General features: G+C 48.7%; 9 protein-coding genes across 9 annotated transcripts; 3 read left to right on the top strand and 6 right to left on the bottom strand.

Annotated features, from left to right (window-relative positions):
• Positions 1–633: 633 nt before the first annotated feature.
• ANOM_007832 (uncharacterized protein) lies at positions 634–1,852 on the bottom strand (the record flags this gene model as incomplete). The annotated part of the gene is made up of 2 exons (XM_015553088.1): positions 634–1,759; positions 1,824–1,852. 2 exons carry the CDS (start codon positions 1,850–1,852, stop codon positions 634–636), a joined length of 1,155 nt encoding a protein of 384 aa, XP_015404385.1.
• A 379-nt stretch (positions 1,853–2,231) lies between these two features.
• ANOM_007831 (uncharacterized protein) lies at positions 2,232–3,112 on the bottom strand (the record flags this gene model as incomplete). The annotated part of the gene is made up of 3 exons (XM_015553087.1): positions 2,232–2,552; positions 2,615–2,856; positions 2,923–3,112. The coding sequence occupies 3 exons, from the start codon at positions 3,110–3,112 to the stop codon at positions 2,232–2,234; spliced, it is 753 nt and encodes a 250-aa protein (XP_015404386.1).
• Positions 3,113–5,314: 2,202 nt separating this feature from the next.
• On the top strand, positions 5,315–5,678 carry ANOM_007830 (4F5 domain protein; the record flags this gene model as incomplete). Its single annotated transcript, XM_015553086.1, has 3 exons — positions 5,315–5,377; positions 5,456–5,540; positions 5,641–5,678. 3 exons carry the CDS (start codon positions 5,315–5,317, stop codon positions 5,676–5,678), a joined length of 186 nt encoding a protein of 61 aa, XP_015404387.1.
• Positions 5,679–6,108: 430 nt separating this feature from the next.
• On the bottom strand, positions 6,109–7,257 carry ANOM_007829 (uncharacterized protein; the record flags this gene model as incomplete). Its single annotated transcript, XM_015553085.1, has 1 exon — positions 6,109–7,257. One exon carries the CDS (start codon positions 7,255–7,257, stop codon positions 6,109–6,111), a length of 1,149 nt encoding a protein of 382 aa, XP_015404400.1.
• Positions 7,258–7,464: 207 nt separating this feature from the next.
• Positions 7,465–8,619, top strand: ANOM_007828 (guided entry of tail-anchored proteins factor 1; the record flags this gene model as incomplete). Its single annotated transcript, XM_015553084.1, has 3 exons — positions 7,465–7,774; positions 7,884–8,070; positions 8,167–8,619. Coding segments are annotated over 3 exons (636 nt in total), but the record flags the coding sequence as incomplete, so codon positions are not given.
• A 944-nt stretch (positions 8,620–9,563) lies between these two features.
• On the bottom strand, positions 9,564–11,118 carry ANOM_007827 (RNA-binding protein; the record flags this gene model as incomplete). Its single annotated transcript, XM_015553083.1, has 3 exons — positions 9,564–10,305; positions 10,366–11,014; positions 11,085–11,118. 3 exons carry the CDS (start codon positions 11,116–11,118, stop codon positions 9,564–9,566), a joined length of 1,425 nt encoding a protein of 474 aa, XP_015404394.1.
• Positions 11,119–11,380: 262 nt separating this feature from the next.
• ANOM_007826 (uncharacterized protein) lies at positions 11,381–12,069 on the top strand (the record flags this gene model as incomplete). Its single annotated transcript, XM_015553082.1, has 4 exons — positions 11,381–11,482; positions 11,546–11,755; positions 11,811–11,907; positions 11,963–12,069. The coding sequence occupies 4 exons, from the start codon at positions 11,381–11,383 to the stop codon at positions 12,067–12,069; spliced, it is 516 nt and encodes a 171-aa protein (XP_015404393.1).
• A 601-nt stretch (positions 12,070–12,670) lies between these two features.
• On the bottom strand, positions 12,671–13,303 carry ANOM_007825 (uncharacterized protein; the record flags this gene model as incomplete). The annotated part of the gene is made up of 1 exon (XM_015553081.1): positions 12,671–13,303. One exon carries the CDS (start codon positions 13,301–13,303, stop codon positions 12,671–12,673), a length of 633 nt encoding a protein of 210 aa, XP_015404392.1.
• A 1,468-nt stretch (positions 13,304–14,771) lies between these two features.
• Positions 14,772–16,207, bottom strand: ANOM_007824 (putative sterol carrier protein; the record flags this gene model as incomplete). The annotated part of the gene is made up of 2 exons (XM_015553080.1): positions 14,772–15,654; positions 15,714–16,207. 2 exons carry the CDS (start codon positions 16,205–16,207, stop codon positions 14,772–14,774), a joined length of 1,377 nt encoding a protein of 458 aa, XP_015404391.1.

Genomic DNA, 16,207 nt, shown 5'->3' with positions numbered 1-16,207 from the left:
AAGTAGAAAATCAAGTAAAAAGTGAGAGAAAGAGAAGGAGGTAGATGAGGGGAGTGTTTCACAAGAGGGACGGCCCACAGTCAGTTACGTATGCAGTACTTGGGATTACTCTGGTTCTACCTACTGACCAGAAGTATCAGAGAAGTACCACCATCAATGTGCCCTCGTACACCGCCTGTGAAAATCCATCGCCTTAAGGTTCCCAACCTCCGCACGGGTTTCCCCAATGGTCGTCGTTCTTCTCTACACACGCTCTTTCTAGAGGCTATTCCATCTCAGTTGGTCCACAACTAAAGTACGACTCTTTGAGTCATCTGGTTCTCTCAGGCCTAGTGCTACGACCCTGGAGGAGTAGTGAACGGTCCATCAATTGGAAACTTAGGGTTTTAAAGTCCTGCACTAACGGAAACCACCTGACCCTCTCATCCTGTCAGTTGTAAGGGTCAAGGATCAATCGGCCAGGATGGACAATTGTGATGTACGGAGAGATTGCACGTGCCATTCAATTTATTCCTTACTCTTTATAACGCTGATGGGGAAATGATAATGTACATAAATTTATTTGTGTTTATATAGCCCATTCAACTATGGATATCTACTACACAGAAGAAGACAACAAAATAACAACGTCTACTATGATTTCTCGTGAGGCTCAGTATCATTATCCAAGTCGGCTGTCACTCCATTGACATATTCCGCCGCACTAACGCCCAACTTGGCCAAATCCACGCCTCCTTCGCCTGCCATCGCCCGCGACATAGCTCGCACCACTTCTTCTTCCTCCCAGATATTAGTCGACGGATCTCCACTGTCAACCTTGGCAGTGTCCGCGTTCATCGCAACAACTGCCTGCCAATATGCATCATCTCGGTCTTTCAGCACTTTATCCCTGACAACCGCGTTGCGAGCCACGTTCACGGCATGGAGCTTCGCAGTGGCTCCAGACAGAGCCGACAGGGATGAGCCCACCAACTGATCCACTTGTTCCGCTTGGGAGGGAGGAGTGAAGAAAAAACGGTGGGTAGCCGTCACGTAAATCAAGAAAGAGCAGATACCGTCAAAGATTGCAAACGCCAAGGGCCGCAGCAGAGTGATCTGATGGTACAAACTCGATGGCGGACTGATACCGGCCCGTACAGCAGCGGACGCTGACTGTACTGGATCGTACGTAAATACGATGTAAGCATCTAGGGTAGCCAGAGCAAGGCCCGCCATCGTGAACTTGTTGCGCCAGCCTGCCGCCTCTCGACCTGCGAATGGTGCCGATGTGACCAACCCCACGATCACCATGTGGAAAAGATGTGGAAGCAGCGTGTGGAAGGGAAGATAGTATAGGAGGTAGGTGTTTATATTTTCAAGTGAGCAGAACTGACATCCTGTCAATGTCTCTGGCCCAAAACGTAGGTACACCTTTCTGGCCCCCAGCGACGTGAACTTGGACCGTAGTAATATGTCTGCATCTGTCAACAAGTTCTCTGGTCTATAACGCGCCAGCCGATTAAAGACGACATCCGTTGGGGTATTAAGGCGTGAACGTGTCAGAGCGAAGATGTTTGGGCTCGGCGCATGGGGGTTAAACGGTAGGCTAAGAAGTAAAAAGAAGAGAATCGCAAAGAAGAGGACATTCAGGGCACGCGATGCATTCTGAGGGAGAGCCCGAGGCGCTGGACGTGATGCTAATGCGACTCGCGTACTCCGGTAGAAGTTGACGATCCGAGGTATAATGATCGGTGCGAAGAAGATCAAGAGAGATTTGATGCTATGATAGGTCAGTGTCAACCAATACGTCAACAAGATCACTCCCCGATGTCTAGGATACATACGTTCCAAAGGAGATCCCTGATTCCACCATCTTTCCAATTTGTCGTATAGCGTTGGCTGTGGCATCGCCCGAGAACAATTCGAAATCGAATGAAGCTCAGGTGTCATAAACGCCCCTTTGGTTGATCTTATCGGCGGCGGCGGGCGCCAAGCGGCGCTTGTCATCTACCAATAAGGTTCCAGGTTGTGGACAATGGATGTACTAGGAGGTACTATGCTAGTATATACACATTGAAATTTACTTGTCCACTGGACCTACTCCGGAAAGGTGAAGAAGCCATATAGAGCGCATGATATTCCAAATAACTCGGTCGCTAATTTCTTACAAACAATCCCCACGTTATAACAAAATTCAAAAGGTATCATTTACTCGCTTAAGGAAAGGTTGATGGTCATCTGATTCAAAGAGATTAAACATGTCCAGACTGCATCGCCGGATGATGGGCTAAGCTGGGCATAGCAACTCCTGATGAATCTCTTGAATATTTTGACGACGCTGCGTCGTCCGGGTTCACTGGTCCCTTTATCTTCAGCGGGAATCGAGGCATGGCTGACTGTCTCCTTGGGGTTGACTCTGTACTGTATTTTGGCAGCGTATCTTCTCGCTTCATGCAGAGCTGAAACGACCGCTGGCTGTCCGTTCGCTTGACTACTTTCTGTGGTGCAACTGCTCCATATACCCGAACATGGCGTGCAGTGACACCGCTCTTGCGATCAGCGAAAACAAGGCTCTGCGATTCCATTCGCTTTGGTCAGTGTAAGTACTATGGCACATCCAGAGAACAAAGCTTACCGCGACCAGGTTAATAGCGCTCATGATCATAGCCAATATCCCGGCAGAGAGAACAATTTGCCAGAATGAATTTCCAAGGGACTCTTGGCTTGTGGCCTCCGTATTCAAGTCGCCCAAAACACTGACTCCAAGTATCAGCATTGCCAGGGCCAGGGTGATAAACCCAGAATCCTGACCCAAGAGGGGCCAGTTGTGATCAAAATAACCGCGGAAAAACGGGAGTTCTGAGATGATAAGAATGACTGTTATCATAATCATTTAGCAATTTGATCAAGACACTTGTTAACAAGGGCGCTGTGATCACTTACTGCTAACTCCAGCGATTATGACATGGGATGCCGCCTCGAAGAAAAAGAAGCTGCTCAGCAGCGAGATCTTCACCAGCATCACCGCGCAGGCAGCAATAATGTCTAACAGGGCGATTATGTTCAAGACCCGAATCGCATTAAGAATCACAAACCCTGGGCCGGCCAAGGACTCTTTCAAGGAAGCCATCATGGATGGGGTATTATAATGAAGGAAATGCGCCAGCACCTGCCTGTCCAACCTTATGCAAAGCTAGACCAAGATTCTTATAGTAGTATATTCAAAGAATGGATTCGTGTGGAATTTTGGAGAGAAACTGATAATAGGGAAGGTGGAAGCGCGGCTCTGAGGACTGACCAGCAGCAGACTGCGTTCAGATACTGAAGGAGGCGGAGAAAGAAAGAGCGACAAAGTCAGGGCTAACCTGAGGGTTAAAGAAGAAATGAGATCAACATAACTCAGCCAGGGCATTGCCTCCAAAGCCTTATTGATATGTCCTGGCGCGCCACGAAATGTCGGGAAAGAACCCCAAGCGTATTGTCAAACAACGACAATAAGTACAATAGGCAGGAGTCGGACCTGAAACACACTCAGTGTTCTATTGAGCGACAATGTCCATTCATCTTTATCCTGGCGCTATTTGTTGCGCTTTCTTTGTCTTCCATCGCAGCTTAGTGTTTCATTACCTTTTCACAGCGACTTGCTCGGCGCTTCCGTTGGATTTTGGTTGGTGTTCCCAGGAGATTCCTTTAGCGCTGTCTTATATAGGGAAAATACAGTGATCGACTTACATGCCCGATTGCTATTCACCCTACTTACAGAGCCCCAAGCCTGAGAAGGAGGAGATCGGCTAGTTGATCGCGGATGTGTCCTATCGAACTGCCATGGTAAGTTTCCCCTTCCTTGCTCGGCATGCGACTCCCATGATATTATCTAGGATTAAGCGCCCACTCCATTATTTATTTTTAGGACTACTCCACTATCCTATGGGATCATTGTTAAAATGATGCTGGATGCTTTCTCACAGGTGCATTAGGCTATTATTTATTCACCCAATCGCCCATCCGATATAACCGCCCAAAAGGTTGCAGCGCATACCTAGGTAGCTCGTTCAAATCTTGGATAGTTGAACTAACCCAGTCGATCTTGAAGTTGTCTAAATCAATCCCTGACTTTGTTCAGAATGAGATTTTGCTCCCTATATACCGGGGGCCGCTCTCTCGCCCCTTATTTTCGGTATGCACTAGCCCTCTCCCATGAGCGCTGTTGCACAGTAATATGAGTATGGCCAAGTATCTGTAGCCACAGGACCGCAGCAATAGTAGATCTGCTAACATTGGAGAAGGATCAGTACCTTAGTACAAAACATCCATAGAGTTTGGAGACTATGGCTAGCCTGGCATCAACGTACGAAGGCCAAGGCAGGCGGTCAGAGGCAGAGACATAGAATATGTTTATCTTCCAGACAAGGAGAAGCTGCTGGTAACAAACCTTAATCTAACCTTGATTAATATGGCGAGCCTAGCCTTGGCCGATTCCAAGAGGCAGAGACTCTGAGAGTGGAAGTTCTAGAAGAGAGGAAGTCAACTTTCGACAACCGGAGCGTCGAAACAGTTTGGACAATCGAGAGCGCTCTAGGGCCGAGTCACCCCTTGTGCCCCCAGAGCAAGAGCAAACTTGGTAGGCATTCTTACAGAAATCGGAGAAAGCCTCTCACATTGAAATGCAGATACTCTGTGGCAATGATCCTCAACCATCATGGCCGAGAAGCAGAAGCGATCCATCATCCTGGTGTTGGTCGAGACGACGAAGAACGAAGAACAAGCACTGGGCCCTTCAACGAGAACACTCTGGTATCTATTGGGACACTGTCGGAATATCTATAACATTGAGTTGATGTTATGTGAGATATACTGGACCGTCATCCACAGGAAGCCAGCCAGTTACATATATAATTCGGATTTAGAAGGTCATGTTCCCCCAAAACGGAATATCTCCTGTGTAAAGGTTGGTGTTCTTAGCCAATGTAAATTTCCAAATTGAAATAAATACATTCCGATAACTATGTATTATAGCTACTAGCAATGTCAACCTGGTGTTCTCTTGGCGCGGATGCCCGGTGGTTTTGCAAACTGTTGGTGAAATAGGATTGTATGGATACCGGCGGAACCTTCCACGACCCTTGGTTAGTCCTCACCAAGTCCTACTTGATTAGATAGTATTGGAAGTCTTAAAGGCAAACTTTTTTTTTTAGAACGCCCCCCTTTCCCCCCCATTCCTCCCCACCAGCCGCCGCAGACACGGAGTCAAGAAAACAAATTCCAAGGGAAAAATTATATAGTCACAAACAAGTAGAAAGGAGGCCAAGAAAAAAAAAGGTCAACGTCATTCAAGATGACTCGCGGAAACCAAAGAGACCAGGATCGCATCAAGAACCAGAAAAAACAAAACAAAAAGGTAAAGGACGATTTTTGATACAGGTCCTGTATATCTCTCCTGTCAAGTTTTCACTAACACCATATTCTACCCGTCTAGAAATCCGCCAACACCTTGTCCGGGACGCAGTTCCAGCAGAAAAAGGAGTCGGATGCTGAGATCATGCGAAGGAAGCAAGCAAGTGGTAAGTGTTTTTTTTTTCCACTTTGTCTCCCGGTGACACACAATCGACAATCGCATTCTTTTTGCCTATCACTTAACTAACTTCCGGTGCTTGAAATTAGCCGACGCAGCGAAAACCTCATCCGATAAAAAGAAATGACCAGTATTGGCTTGGATCCGTCATATATGCCACCCCCTTCGTTTCAATGAACATCCTCTTATGACATACCCTTCGAGCAACCCCCACTTTTTTGGATTATAACCATGTCTGTCGGAGCGCATGTGTTTGGAGAGATGCCATATGTTGAGAGATGTGATGGGAATGACGGATCTACACGGGCTATTTTATACTATACACTGGATTCTATACAGGGAAGTTGGGGCTATTGGCGCATATTATCATAGCATTATATCTAGCGAGGCGTTATTCAAAACGCGGAGGAGTTTCTATTCTTCGTACGCAGAGCGACGTATCACGAAGGCACGAGAGACTATATTAATCATACCTGTTGCTTGAAAGACTAAGCTTTTCGACATTTGATGGTATTTCACCACGGCACAGACGTGGGTAGTGTGTGGTTTTCTCAAATCTATGGTTCATTGTAGCCAACTTGATTGTAGCCATCCCAATATTTCCTCGCCATGGTCAACCAAGATTTCCAAGACTGCACTGGCAGAGCTGTATTCTTCATCGAATCATCCGGAACCGTGACAATAGTAGTATAAGAGATCCCCGTAACTCTCTGTAGAGTATTGATGACCGTTTCCTCTAGATCAAGCGCCTTGACGGACAGGTCCACAAAAGTCCAGAGGCTCTCGCCTTCCCACCCGACGTCCAAAGCGTAGCGGACCACCCTCTGAACAGTATTAGGTTGAAGATCTGCCCTCGGAACAGCTTCCAGAAGGTAAAGCATGAACATCCACCCGGATATATCTGACGGATGGGCCAAGCACCAAGACAATGTCGAATCGAGGATTGACTCAGCCAATGCAGAAGGACCTTCCTGGGCTTTTGTAGCATTCGAAAGGACGCCGACCACTTGTCTTATATAGTTAAAGGCATAGTAGTTCCGTGGATGTAGTTCGCCGGCCCGAAAGACTATGTCTAGCTCAGATTTCAGCAAGTCGACTTTGCTTTCCTGGTGTTTGTTTGTTTCCGATGGGCTGACGAAGGGTGGTCGTCTCGCTCCCATTCCACGTGTTTCGAGCAACCGACTTAGCACCCATAATCGATGTTGCCATAACGTAGGGGATTTTGTATGCCGGTGCAAGGGCGAGCAAATATAAGTTGTCATCAGGGTGAGCTCAGTTTCTAGCGCTTGGACAAGTGGCCCTGGATCGTCGGAGGAAAGGTCATGGTGTCTCTTGAGGGCGTCCAGCCGCCCGCGTCTCCAGTTGCATGCTGTAAGATGCTCGCAGTCGAATAACAATATTATTTCTGTTGAGACTAAAAGGTCCTCGAGGACCGCGTGCGAAGATCCGTGCGGTACGCTCTCATTCTCGTTCTCGTGTGGCGTGCGTGGAGTTCCGTATTCGAATTTGGAACTCGACTTCCCAAAGAATATACGCCTAGCAGTCACAAAGGCCTGAACCAGGTATTTCTTCGTAATACCTACAGAGCATTCATCTTGGAGGAGGGGACCAAGAGCTGGCGGGAGAATCTCGATCTCAAGAATGCGGTTGTTCCTGGTCGAAAAGATCCGAGCGAGTTCTTGGAACGCATTGTCTGAGGCGGACATTGGGGTGTTTCAATCTATCCCATCATTGAACGAGTCAGCCGTCATTTACCATGGCGTGGACAATGGCCTTGTGTGTAGTAGTTTCAGACGAGATGCTGTGTTGAAAGGCGGACAGAAATGCCGCCGACGGATTTAATGGGGCAGAAACGAGAGGCCAACATGACAACGTCATCCAAATCACGAGAATTCATTGTTCCACGACATTTCCGACTGTCTGTCCAGTTTCTCCTCTTCACTCTGCCTCCACTTGTCTCCTTACATCAATCTTCTAATTGGGGGTTTTCGTCCCTTCAAGATCGCGCGGAACAGGTCTGATTATCTCTTCAGCGCAGGTGGGTGCTGTGGCCTCCCACAAACCCAAAAGTAGCTTCGCAGTCAGTTTCTTCTGTCAGTCACATTTCTCTACCACGACCATAGTACACACTCCAAGATGTTATCCTTGATCTGGACGATCTTTTTCCTCCACGTTACCATCTATGTAGTAAATACTGTTGGCGCAAGCACGATTGACAGCCTGGTACGTCCTATGTTTCCTGTGATCAAGCTACACCCAGTCACACGGTTCAAACCACTTCAACTGCCACCTTGATCAGTTGTTCTTTGACTGACAGAACTGTTCCCTCTAGCTATGGCTTCTCTACCTGAAATTACCCACATCAACTTCAAAGAATGCGCGGGAGCAGAGCCGGCTGAAGCGCGAAGCCCTCGAGTTGAAACGGGACATGAACAACACCAGCTCTCAGGATGAATTCGCAAAGTGGGCTAAGCTTAGGCGTCGACATGATAAAACCATGGATGAGTACGAACAGCTGAGTATGTGATGTGCCTCCTGCCCTCTTTCTCTACATTCTCTTCGTGCCACTCCTCCATAACTAGTGCTGAAACTGACTGAATATACCACTTCTACAGACAAAACGCTCACGGCACAGAAGAGCACGTTCGACTGGAGTGTCAAGATCGCCCGGTGGCTTAGTACAAACGGTGTGAAGATCTTTCTTCAATTCTGGTACTCGAAGTCGCCCGTTTTTGCGCTCCCAGAAGCGTGGATCCCCTACTACGTGCAATGGATTCTGTCATTCCCCCGAGCCCCTATGGGATCCGTCAGCGTTCATGTTTGGAACAGCGTGTGCGCGACGGCGGTTTCGGTCACGGCGGAGATGGTTACTTCGATGTTTCTGCAGACAGCTCAACCTACTCCGGTTGCTACGGCTCAAAAGACGCAATGATTGACGGTTGGCATGTTACATATTATGGATTACATGAGAATGTAAAGTAAACCAAGTGTTTATTTTGTTAGAATTAAAAAAAAAAAAAGATATCTATCTAATAGTGTAGAAGAATGATGTTCTTCAGATATGAAAACAATCGTTTATCGTCAACAACCCCATACCGTAGTAGGGATTTCAGGGCTTGACTCTATGATTGGTATATCATCATGCGAACAGTGAAGGAGACAACAAAACAAGATGTAAACAAGGGAGTCCGGCCCCTGTGACAGGGCTTCTGTGTGCGCGGCTCCATGAGAAGCCAACACGGTGCACCGCTTTACCATAAGCTACAGACTCTGGAAGATAAGAAAAAGAAGTGAACTCCTCGCCTCAAGAATGAGCCCCATTGAGTTACCCAGTCCCTGCAAGGGAACCAGGCAATCGCATGACTATCCAAACACGACGAATGGCAACCCAGATAAACCCCTCTCCGGCACCCAGCTATACCACCATTGTTTCCACCGTGAAGGCGTCGGATACAAACAGGATACCGGGAGGGAATAGGGCAGTCAGCCGCTATCGAATTGCTTCTATGGCGGCGCGTTTCCGCAATGCCTGACCGATATGAAGGTCAGGATGTCCGGGGACTTTCTCCCAAAGCCATTACCTCTCTCGAAGAGAGGAGAATATCCCGTGAGGAATATTCTGTGTGTGAGCTTTGAATGCGATCCTTTGAGCGAGAAGTTGGAGAGAGAGAAAGAATTCGAGAGCGAAAACTTCACTGGAGCTTTTTTTCTAGTCTTTCGGCTGATTGAAGTGGTTCCGCTAAGCCTTCTGTGGGCTAGCGTAATCACGTGATATTCATGTCGAGGAGCCAATGATGTTCTTTACTTTGGGCCGGAAATTGTATGTTTCAAACTGGAGGAAAAGGAAGCGTTGTTGGATAACATCACGGTTTTTCTTTCAATATTGGGAATTTCAACTAGTGTGACCTAGACTTAGAGTAGGAAATCAAAACGTACAGTCGCTTTTTGTTCCATGGAAATGGAGAAAACATAATTTATGCTATGAAAGTTACAGAGAATGTTAAACTGGGATTTACGCCTTGGTCTTGGTCTTTTTCGCCTTCTTAGCCTTTGCTCCAGCCTTGGTGGCAGGCGAAGCAGTTGCTGCAGGTGTCTCCTTCTTGGGTGTCTCCTTCTTAGGTGTATCCTTCTTGGGTGTCACCTTTGGTGTCTCCTGTTCTTTTGATTGTGCGCCCTTCTTGTCCTTCTTAGCCTTCTTGGGGGTATCATCAGCAACCTTCTTGTCCTCCTCCTTTGGCGCTTCAATAGCCTTGGTAGGTTCTTCGGGCACTGTCTCCGAAGCCTCAATCGCCTTATTCTCTTCCTGCTGAACGGGGACCTCATCGACACTCTTCAATTGGGGCAATTCGAACTCGTAGCCCAGAGCCTTGAGTTTCTCAGCCTTGGCGAGCCGTCTCTTCTGTTCGCGATCGATGCGCTCCGACCACTGCTCTCTTGTCTTGGCCTTGTCAAGTCGCTTCTTCTCAATTCGGTTCCAGGGGGTCCGCTTAAACCGTCTGTTGGCGCCCTTCCAGAGCTCCGCGTGCAATTGTTCCTGGGGTACGTATTTGCACTTCAGGATATGGCCATACATCAGATAGTTATCCATGGTACCCGCGACAATCTTCGCCACAGAGGTGGAGGTGAACTCAATGAAAGCGTAATGCTTGGAACGACCGGTAATGCGATTGCGGGAAAGACGCAGACGAGAGATTTCGCCGAATTGCGAGAAGTAAGCCTTCATCTGATGTTCGTAGAAACCGTGCGGAATACGTCTGTCAAGTAGCTGGTTAGACCTAATTCACCAATGAACGAGTAAGGGCAGGAAGACTCACCCGACGTATACAGTACCTGGCTCCTCCGCCTCTTGTTTGTTTTCCCTCTGTTTCTTCAAGATCTTTCTCTTGGCCTTCTTAGAATCAGGAATCTTAGGAACCGGTTGGTCGGGGTTAAATCCTTCATCTCCGGACTCGTCCTCGTCCCCGCTGCTCTCGAAGCCCTTAATGAGCGCAGCGGTCCGGTCATCCTCTTCCTCATCTTCACTTGCACTAGCACCGGACGCGGCAGACTCTTCATCTTCCATCTCCTCATCGTCAGACTCTTCGGCGACTGGCTCTGGCTTCTTGGCCTTGGTGCTTGCTTTGGCCTTGGTAGTCTTTTCCTTGGGAGCGGGGGCTGCTGTACCATCCGCCTTCTTAGTCTTCTTGTTGCTCAACTTCTTCTCTGTCTCGATCTTGGCCTTAGGGGCATCCTCTGACTCGCTTTCTTCGTTGTCGCTGAGGAAATCGGCAGCGCGCTTGCGAGGCTTGACCTGTCTTGTCGGCTCGCCATTGACCTTCAACTTAGCGGCAGGCTTCTCCGCAGCATTTCCCTTGTTCTTCTTCAGAATAGGCTTAGGGCTTGCATTCGTGGATTCGGCGGGCTTGGCTTCCACCTTCTTGGTCTTCTTCGCGGGCGAGTCGGCGGCGGCAGTAGCGGCGGCAGCTGTGACATTGTCAGTAAATGGTACGGCAACCCACCTGGGGAATCTGAGCGAAATGGAAGGACAACATACCCTTGCGCTTCTTATCTTTCTTATCTGGGGCCATTATGGCGTAAAATAATAAATTGTAGGCTGTGGTTGAGCGCTACAATCCAGACCTGTTGATAGTGAGAGGGTGCGGAAACTTTTTTTTTGCATTAATTTTTCTTTCTTCCGACGGAACGCCAAGCGGTGAGCTTCCGTCTCAGTCTTAGTCTTATCGGTGGACTAAGTAAACCTCCCTCGCCTTTCACTAGCAATCACAACAAATCGTCTTAATAAAACAGCCCTTCCTTTCCCCTTTTTTTTTCTAAGATAAAGCGGATGCCATGGGGAAGAACAAGAATGCGACCAAGGCACTAACCCAGGAAGAAATCTGGGACGACTCTGCGCTCGTACAAAGTTGGGACGAAGCAGTAGAAGAATACAAGGTACCTTTTATTCCCTAAAACTGCGGCGCACGTGATATGCACTTCTAACACACCACTGGATAGCTCTACCATAGCATCCACGCCAAAGGGGAAAATGTTGAAGATGTTCTGAGGTATGCTCAGGACGCCGAAAATGGAAAGGTAGTTCCAGAGGATGGTCAAGGAGTGGTCGACAAAGATGACCACATGGAGGCCGATGTTGAAGAGCCGGCGATCGATTCAATAGCGGCTTCCTCTGAGGCTCAGCACATACCACAGGCGGATGTTTTGCAAGTATGTCGTTGTAGCGATAGTTAATTTATGCCAAGGTAACTAACTTTTGTTTCAGAACGCAGGTAGCCCAGAGGTTCCTGTTCAGAGAACGAATGACCCAGCTGGGCCCGGTGTTATGGGATCTGCCATGCCTCAGACATTGTTATCGCAAGGTGAGAGAGTCCGCATCTATATGTGTTATATAAGCTGATTTTGTATATGTTTCAGTCCAAGATGAAGGACTGAAGAATCTTATGATGTCCTGGTACTTTGCAGGATATTACACTGGTCTTTACGAAGGGCAACAGAGAGCAAGCCAAAATAAGAGTTCATGACCTATCTCTCGCTACAAATGATAGGCACTTACTGCCTCACTATTAATACAAGAGGTGACATGAACCGCCACTGCACCTAGCTACTGCCCTCGGAGACGAGTATTCTAGATGCTGCGGTCAGTTGGTCTTCTGGCTGAGCCACCAGGCTAGGGAATAGACTGGGTCATCAACTGGAAGCCAACCTTGTACGCAAGTCTTCAGAACCATCTTCATATATTAATCGTTCGTCCGTGGGCTGATGTTCAAGGCAATGATTTCTCGCATATTAGCCCTAATGGGGCACAATGGGGATATAGCAGAATTCCAAGAATAACCCCTGCAGGCAAGGAGTGCATCAACACATTATTCAGACAGATTTTAAGATACTCAAACACATTATTATGTCAATCACCGTCTCCAATAGGGACTGAGCACAGATTAGATTATTAGCTTTTGTTCACATGGTGTCTCAAGGTGCTTTTTTATACACCAAACAGAGGCATATTAATGAAAAAACGATAGCTAGTAATTTGATTAAGATGTATAGACGGCTATTCAGAAACATGACATCTAACTTGCTCCAACAACCCTTGGCTCAATACAGTACTTCCTGGTCCATCACTTACAGAATTCCCAGGAGATGGCCGATGAAAGGGAGACTCTTGATAGGGTCGTCTTCCTTAGCTGAGGGGCTAGGAGTGGCTGGAGTTGCAGAGCTGCTGCCTGACTGCTTCTTTGTGGGAGTTGGAGTGGGAGAAGGCTCGCTTTGCTTTTGATCTTCTGTTGGAGTCTCTTCCTCAGGCTCCTCGGGCTCCTCGGGCTCGGTGTCGGTCTTCGTCTCAGATGAGGGCGAGGGGGAGGACGATGGTTCCTCGGAACCATGCACTCTCTCTGCACTTTGCGCTTTGTCCAAGCCCTTCAGAGACTTGGTTGCTGTCCCACTGCTGGACGGCGTGGGAACAGGGCGGATATTGACGGGCGTGGGCTTCGGCGTCTCATCATCGTCACCGTCGTAGAAGTCTTTGTTGATCTCCTGCGCCACGTGGGTGGTGGACTGAGTCCTATCAATCACCGTCCCATCAGGCGTGTTCAGCGTATAGCTCACCTTCACAGCATCATAGGCAATATGCGCCATGCCGCTGGGGGCAACCTCACTGGAAGGCGAGGCAGGGTCTGCGCGCTTGGCCGGCAAAGCAGAGCCCGTGAGAGCTAGGATGAAGCAAATGGTATAGAAAGAGAGCGTGGTACGAGCCATTTTGACAGGTCTAGAGTTGCAATGAAAAAAATCTCAGATTGGAAGGAGTGGACAGGCCTATGAGATAGCCAAACTATTTTTGAATACAACTTTCAGAGGAAACGTGCTCTGGAACGAAAGACTCGCTGTCTTGCGGAGAATAAACCCATCATTTATACAGGAGACAATGTTGTCAGAACGGTAAACACGCGATGACATACATACTCAAGGGAGGCAACCGGGCATTTCCCAGAGGTCGCGAGGCTGGCTCGTGCAATGAGGTTTGCGTATGGCCTTCGCCCGACAAGATTCAAGCACCAAGCAACGCAAGGGAGCAAAACAGTATCCATGGACTCCTGTCAGTTGTTCCTTCATCTGATTGGCGAGTGTGCCTCAATCAGTGTGAAGGGAATCTTCCCCAGCGACATTCCAAAGCCTCGGATGAGAAGATCTTTCCATATGTTGCAGCCCGCCCTTGGCTGGGCAACATAACTGGCCTGATCGACATTCTCCTTCGAAGCCTGCCGCGAGACGCCATCCACCGTGCCAGCCCTTCCCGACGCCTTGGCTTTGCAAACACGCCACAAATTCTCAAGGCGACATACTTGGAAAATCTTTGACTACGCAATGCACATTCCAAGAAACTACTAGTACAGCTTGCAACGGTTGTCGGAATGTATCTCCCTACTTTGACACGTACCACCCCATCTGAAACTAAGGTGGACGCAACACGAGGGAGCGTTTAGAAGTGGACGATGTCCACGGACTCCTTTTCGGCACGGTTTTGACCTCGAATATCATAGAGCAGTGACGGACGAGACTTCGAATATGCCTTGCTTGACTTTTTTTTTTTGTCTTTGCGAGCTTACGGGGGTATATTGACCTGTTTGTTAGTTCGTGAGCAGCGTCGGTTGAGCAACGGAAAGATCATCTTCTTTCCTGGGCTATACAGAACATGGCAATCAACCCTCCCTCAAGACTGGGATGGTTGATCGCTCAACTAGGTACGAAGGACTGGCATGCGTCCTAAATCAAATTCCCTCAGAAAGGGGTGTATGCTCAAAGCGAACCCAAACAACCCCGTAGTCGGGCCGGTTGCACCGGCACCTTTTGGCAGGCGATGGGATTAGAACGAGCACAAATTCATCGCTCTCGGTCTCTGTCTAAAATTTGCAGACGGAACGGGAGCTTTGAAGGCCAAAACCTCCATCAACAAGGGTATGTCGGAGACCTGAAATATGTTGAAGAAGAGAAAAGCCAGCGGGAACCAAACGCGGAAATTTATTTGGTGGAGCTTGTGGGATGGGTTATGTAATCTACAACTAGTACCACGGCTGCACTATATTCCGGTTCCTTGAATAACTTATTAACAGTTCGTCATTCTATGTAGCGTTAAAACAATTTACAACGAAGATGGTAGTGAAAAGACAGTAGAAGAGCCATAACGAGGCTATCTATCATTGCCTTTGCACTTCCCACCGACCATGATCTAGAAACGAGCGAGAACCCGGTCCTGGGTGTCGGCTAGTGCCCACTCACTGCTGTGGTTCTTACTCAAAACCGTCTTTGCCTGCTCAGCTGTGAAGCCCTTAGCTTCAACAGCTGGGTTGTAGCCGAGACCGGTGATCTTTCCAACAACGTCTGACGGTACGGACGCCGCAACTTTTCCATCCGCTCGCTTGTAGACAGTCACCACAACTGCGCCTCCCAGACCCAGGTTGTGTTGCAGGGCGGCATCCGTTCCATCGATCAACCGGTTGTTTGCCCAACCACGCAGGTGCCACACCAGTTCCGCGCACTGCGCAAGACCCGTCGCTCCCAGAGGATGACCCTTTGAGATAAGGCCTCCCGATGGATTGATCACCATCTTGCCCCCATAAGTGATGTCGCCGCGACGAACCATCTCGTGCGCCTTACCGGGCTCAGAAAGCTCGAGTGCATCGATTGTGATCATCTCATTAGCGGAAAAGCAATCGTGCAACTCGCACACCTTGATATCCTTCACGTTCACGCCGGCTTCCTTAGCAGCTGCCCGACAAGCATTACGGGTCATTCCGAAACCCATCAGGTCAATTGAGCTTCGGTTGTATAGGGTGTTATTATCGGTGGCCAGTTGCTGGCCCGCAATCAAGATTGCCTGGTCCTTGAGATGCGGCCGAGCATCCAGGAATTCTTGGGAAACGACAACCGCGGCAGCAGCGCCATCCGATGTCGGGCAGCACTGCAGCTTGGTGAGTGGCTCGTGGATCATGGGCGCCTTGAGAACCTGCTCAAGGGTGTATTCGTTTTGAAACTGCGAGTACGGGTTGCGCTTGGAATGCTCATGATTGATACGGCCTATCTCGGCGAAATCTTCGTTCTTCGCTCCATACCTACACCATGTCAGTTGAAATTCCGTAGAAGTAGATAGATGGGGCCCTGGAGAGCATACTTCTCTATATACTCCCGACCAGCATTACCAAACATCTGAGCCGCCCCAGGGGCATTCGTGATTCCCCTAGTCTCAGCCATCATCATTCCAAGCAAGCCTGTGGGGTTCTCCCGGTCATTGTAAACCGACTGAAGGCTTCCAGGACTCATTTTCTCGAAGCCGACAACGAGAACACAGTCAGCGGCCCCGTGGGAGACCATCGTACGGGCCATCGCCAAGCCAGTGGAGCCCGTTGAGCAGTTGTTGTTGACATTGTAAATGGGAATCTGTGTCAGACCGAACTGATAAAACACACGCTGGCCGCAGGTACTGTCCCCATAGACGTAGCACGCAACTCCTTGCTCAACATCATCATAGTTGATGTGGGCATCCAGCATGGCCTTGACGCCAGCCTCAAAACCCAATTCATGATAGTCAACCTTGCCCCGAGGTTTGATAAATTTGGTCATTCCTACACCTAGGACATAGGCGGGAGACGCTGCTTTTTTGCCCAT

The sequence above is a fragment of the Aspergillus nomiae genome (assembly GCF_001204775.2).
Source record: "Aspergillus nomiae NRRL 13137 chromosome Unknown contig00266, whole genome shotgun sequence".
Lineage (NCBI taxonomy): Eukaryota > Fungi > Ascomycota > Eurotiomycetes > Eurotiales > Aspergillaceae > Aspergillus > Aspergillus nomiae.
This window is presented reverse-complemented; position numbering and strand designations above follow the sequence as displayed.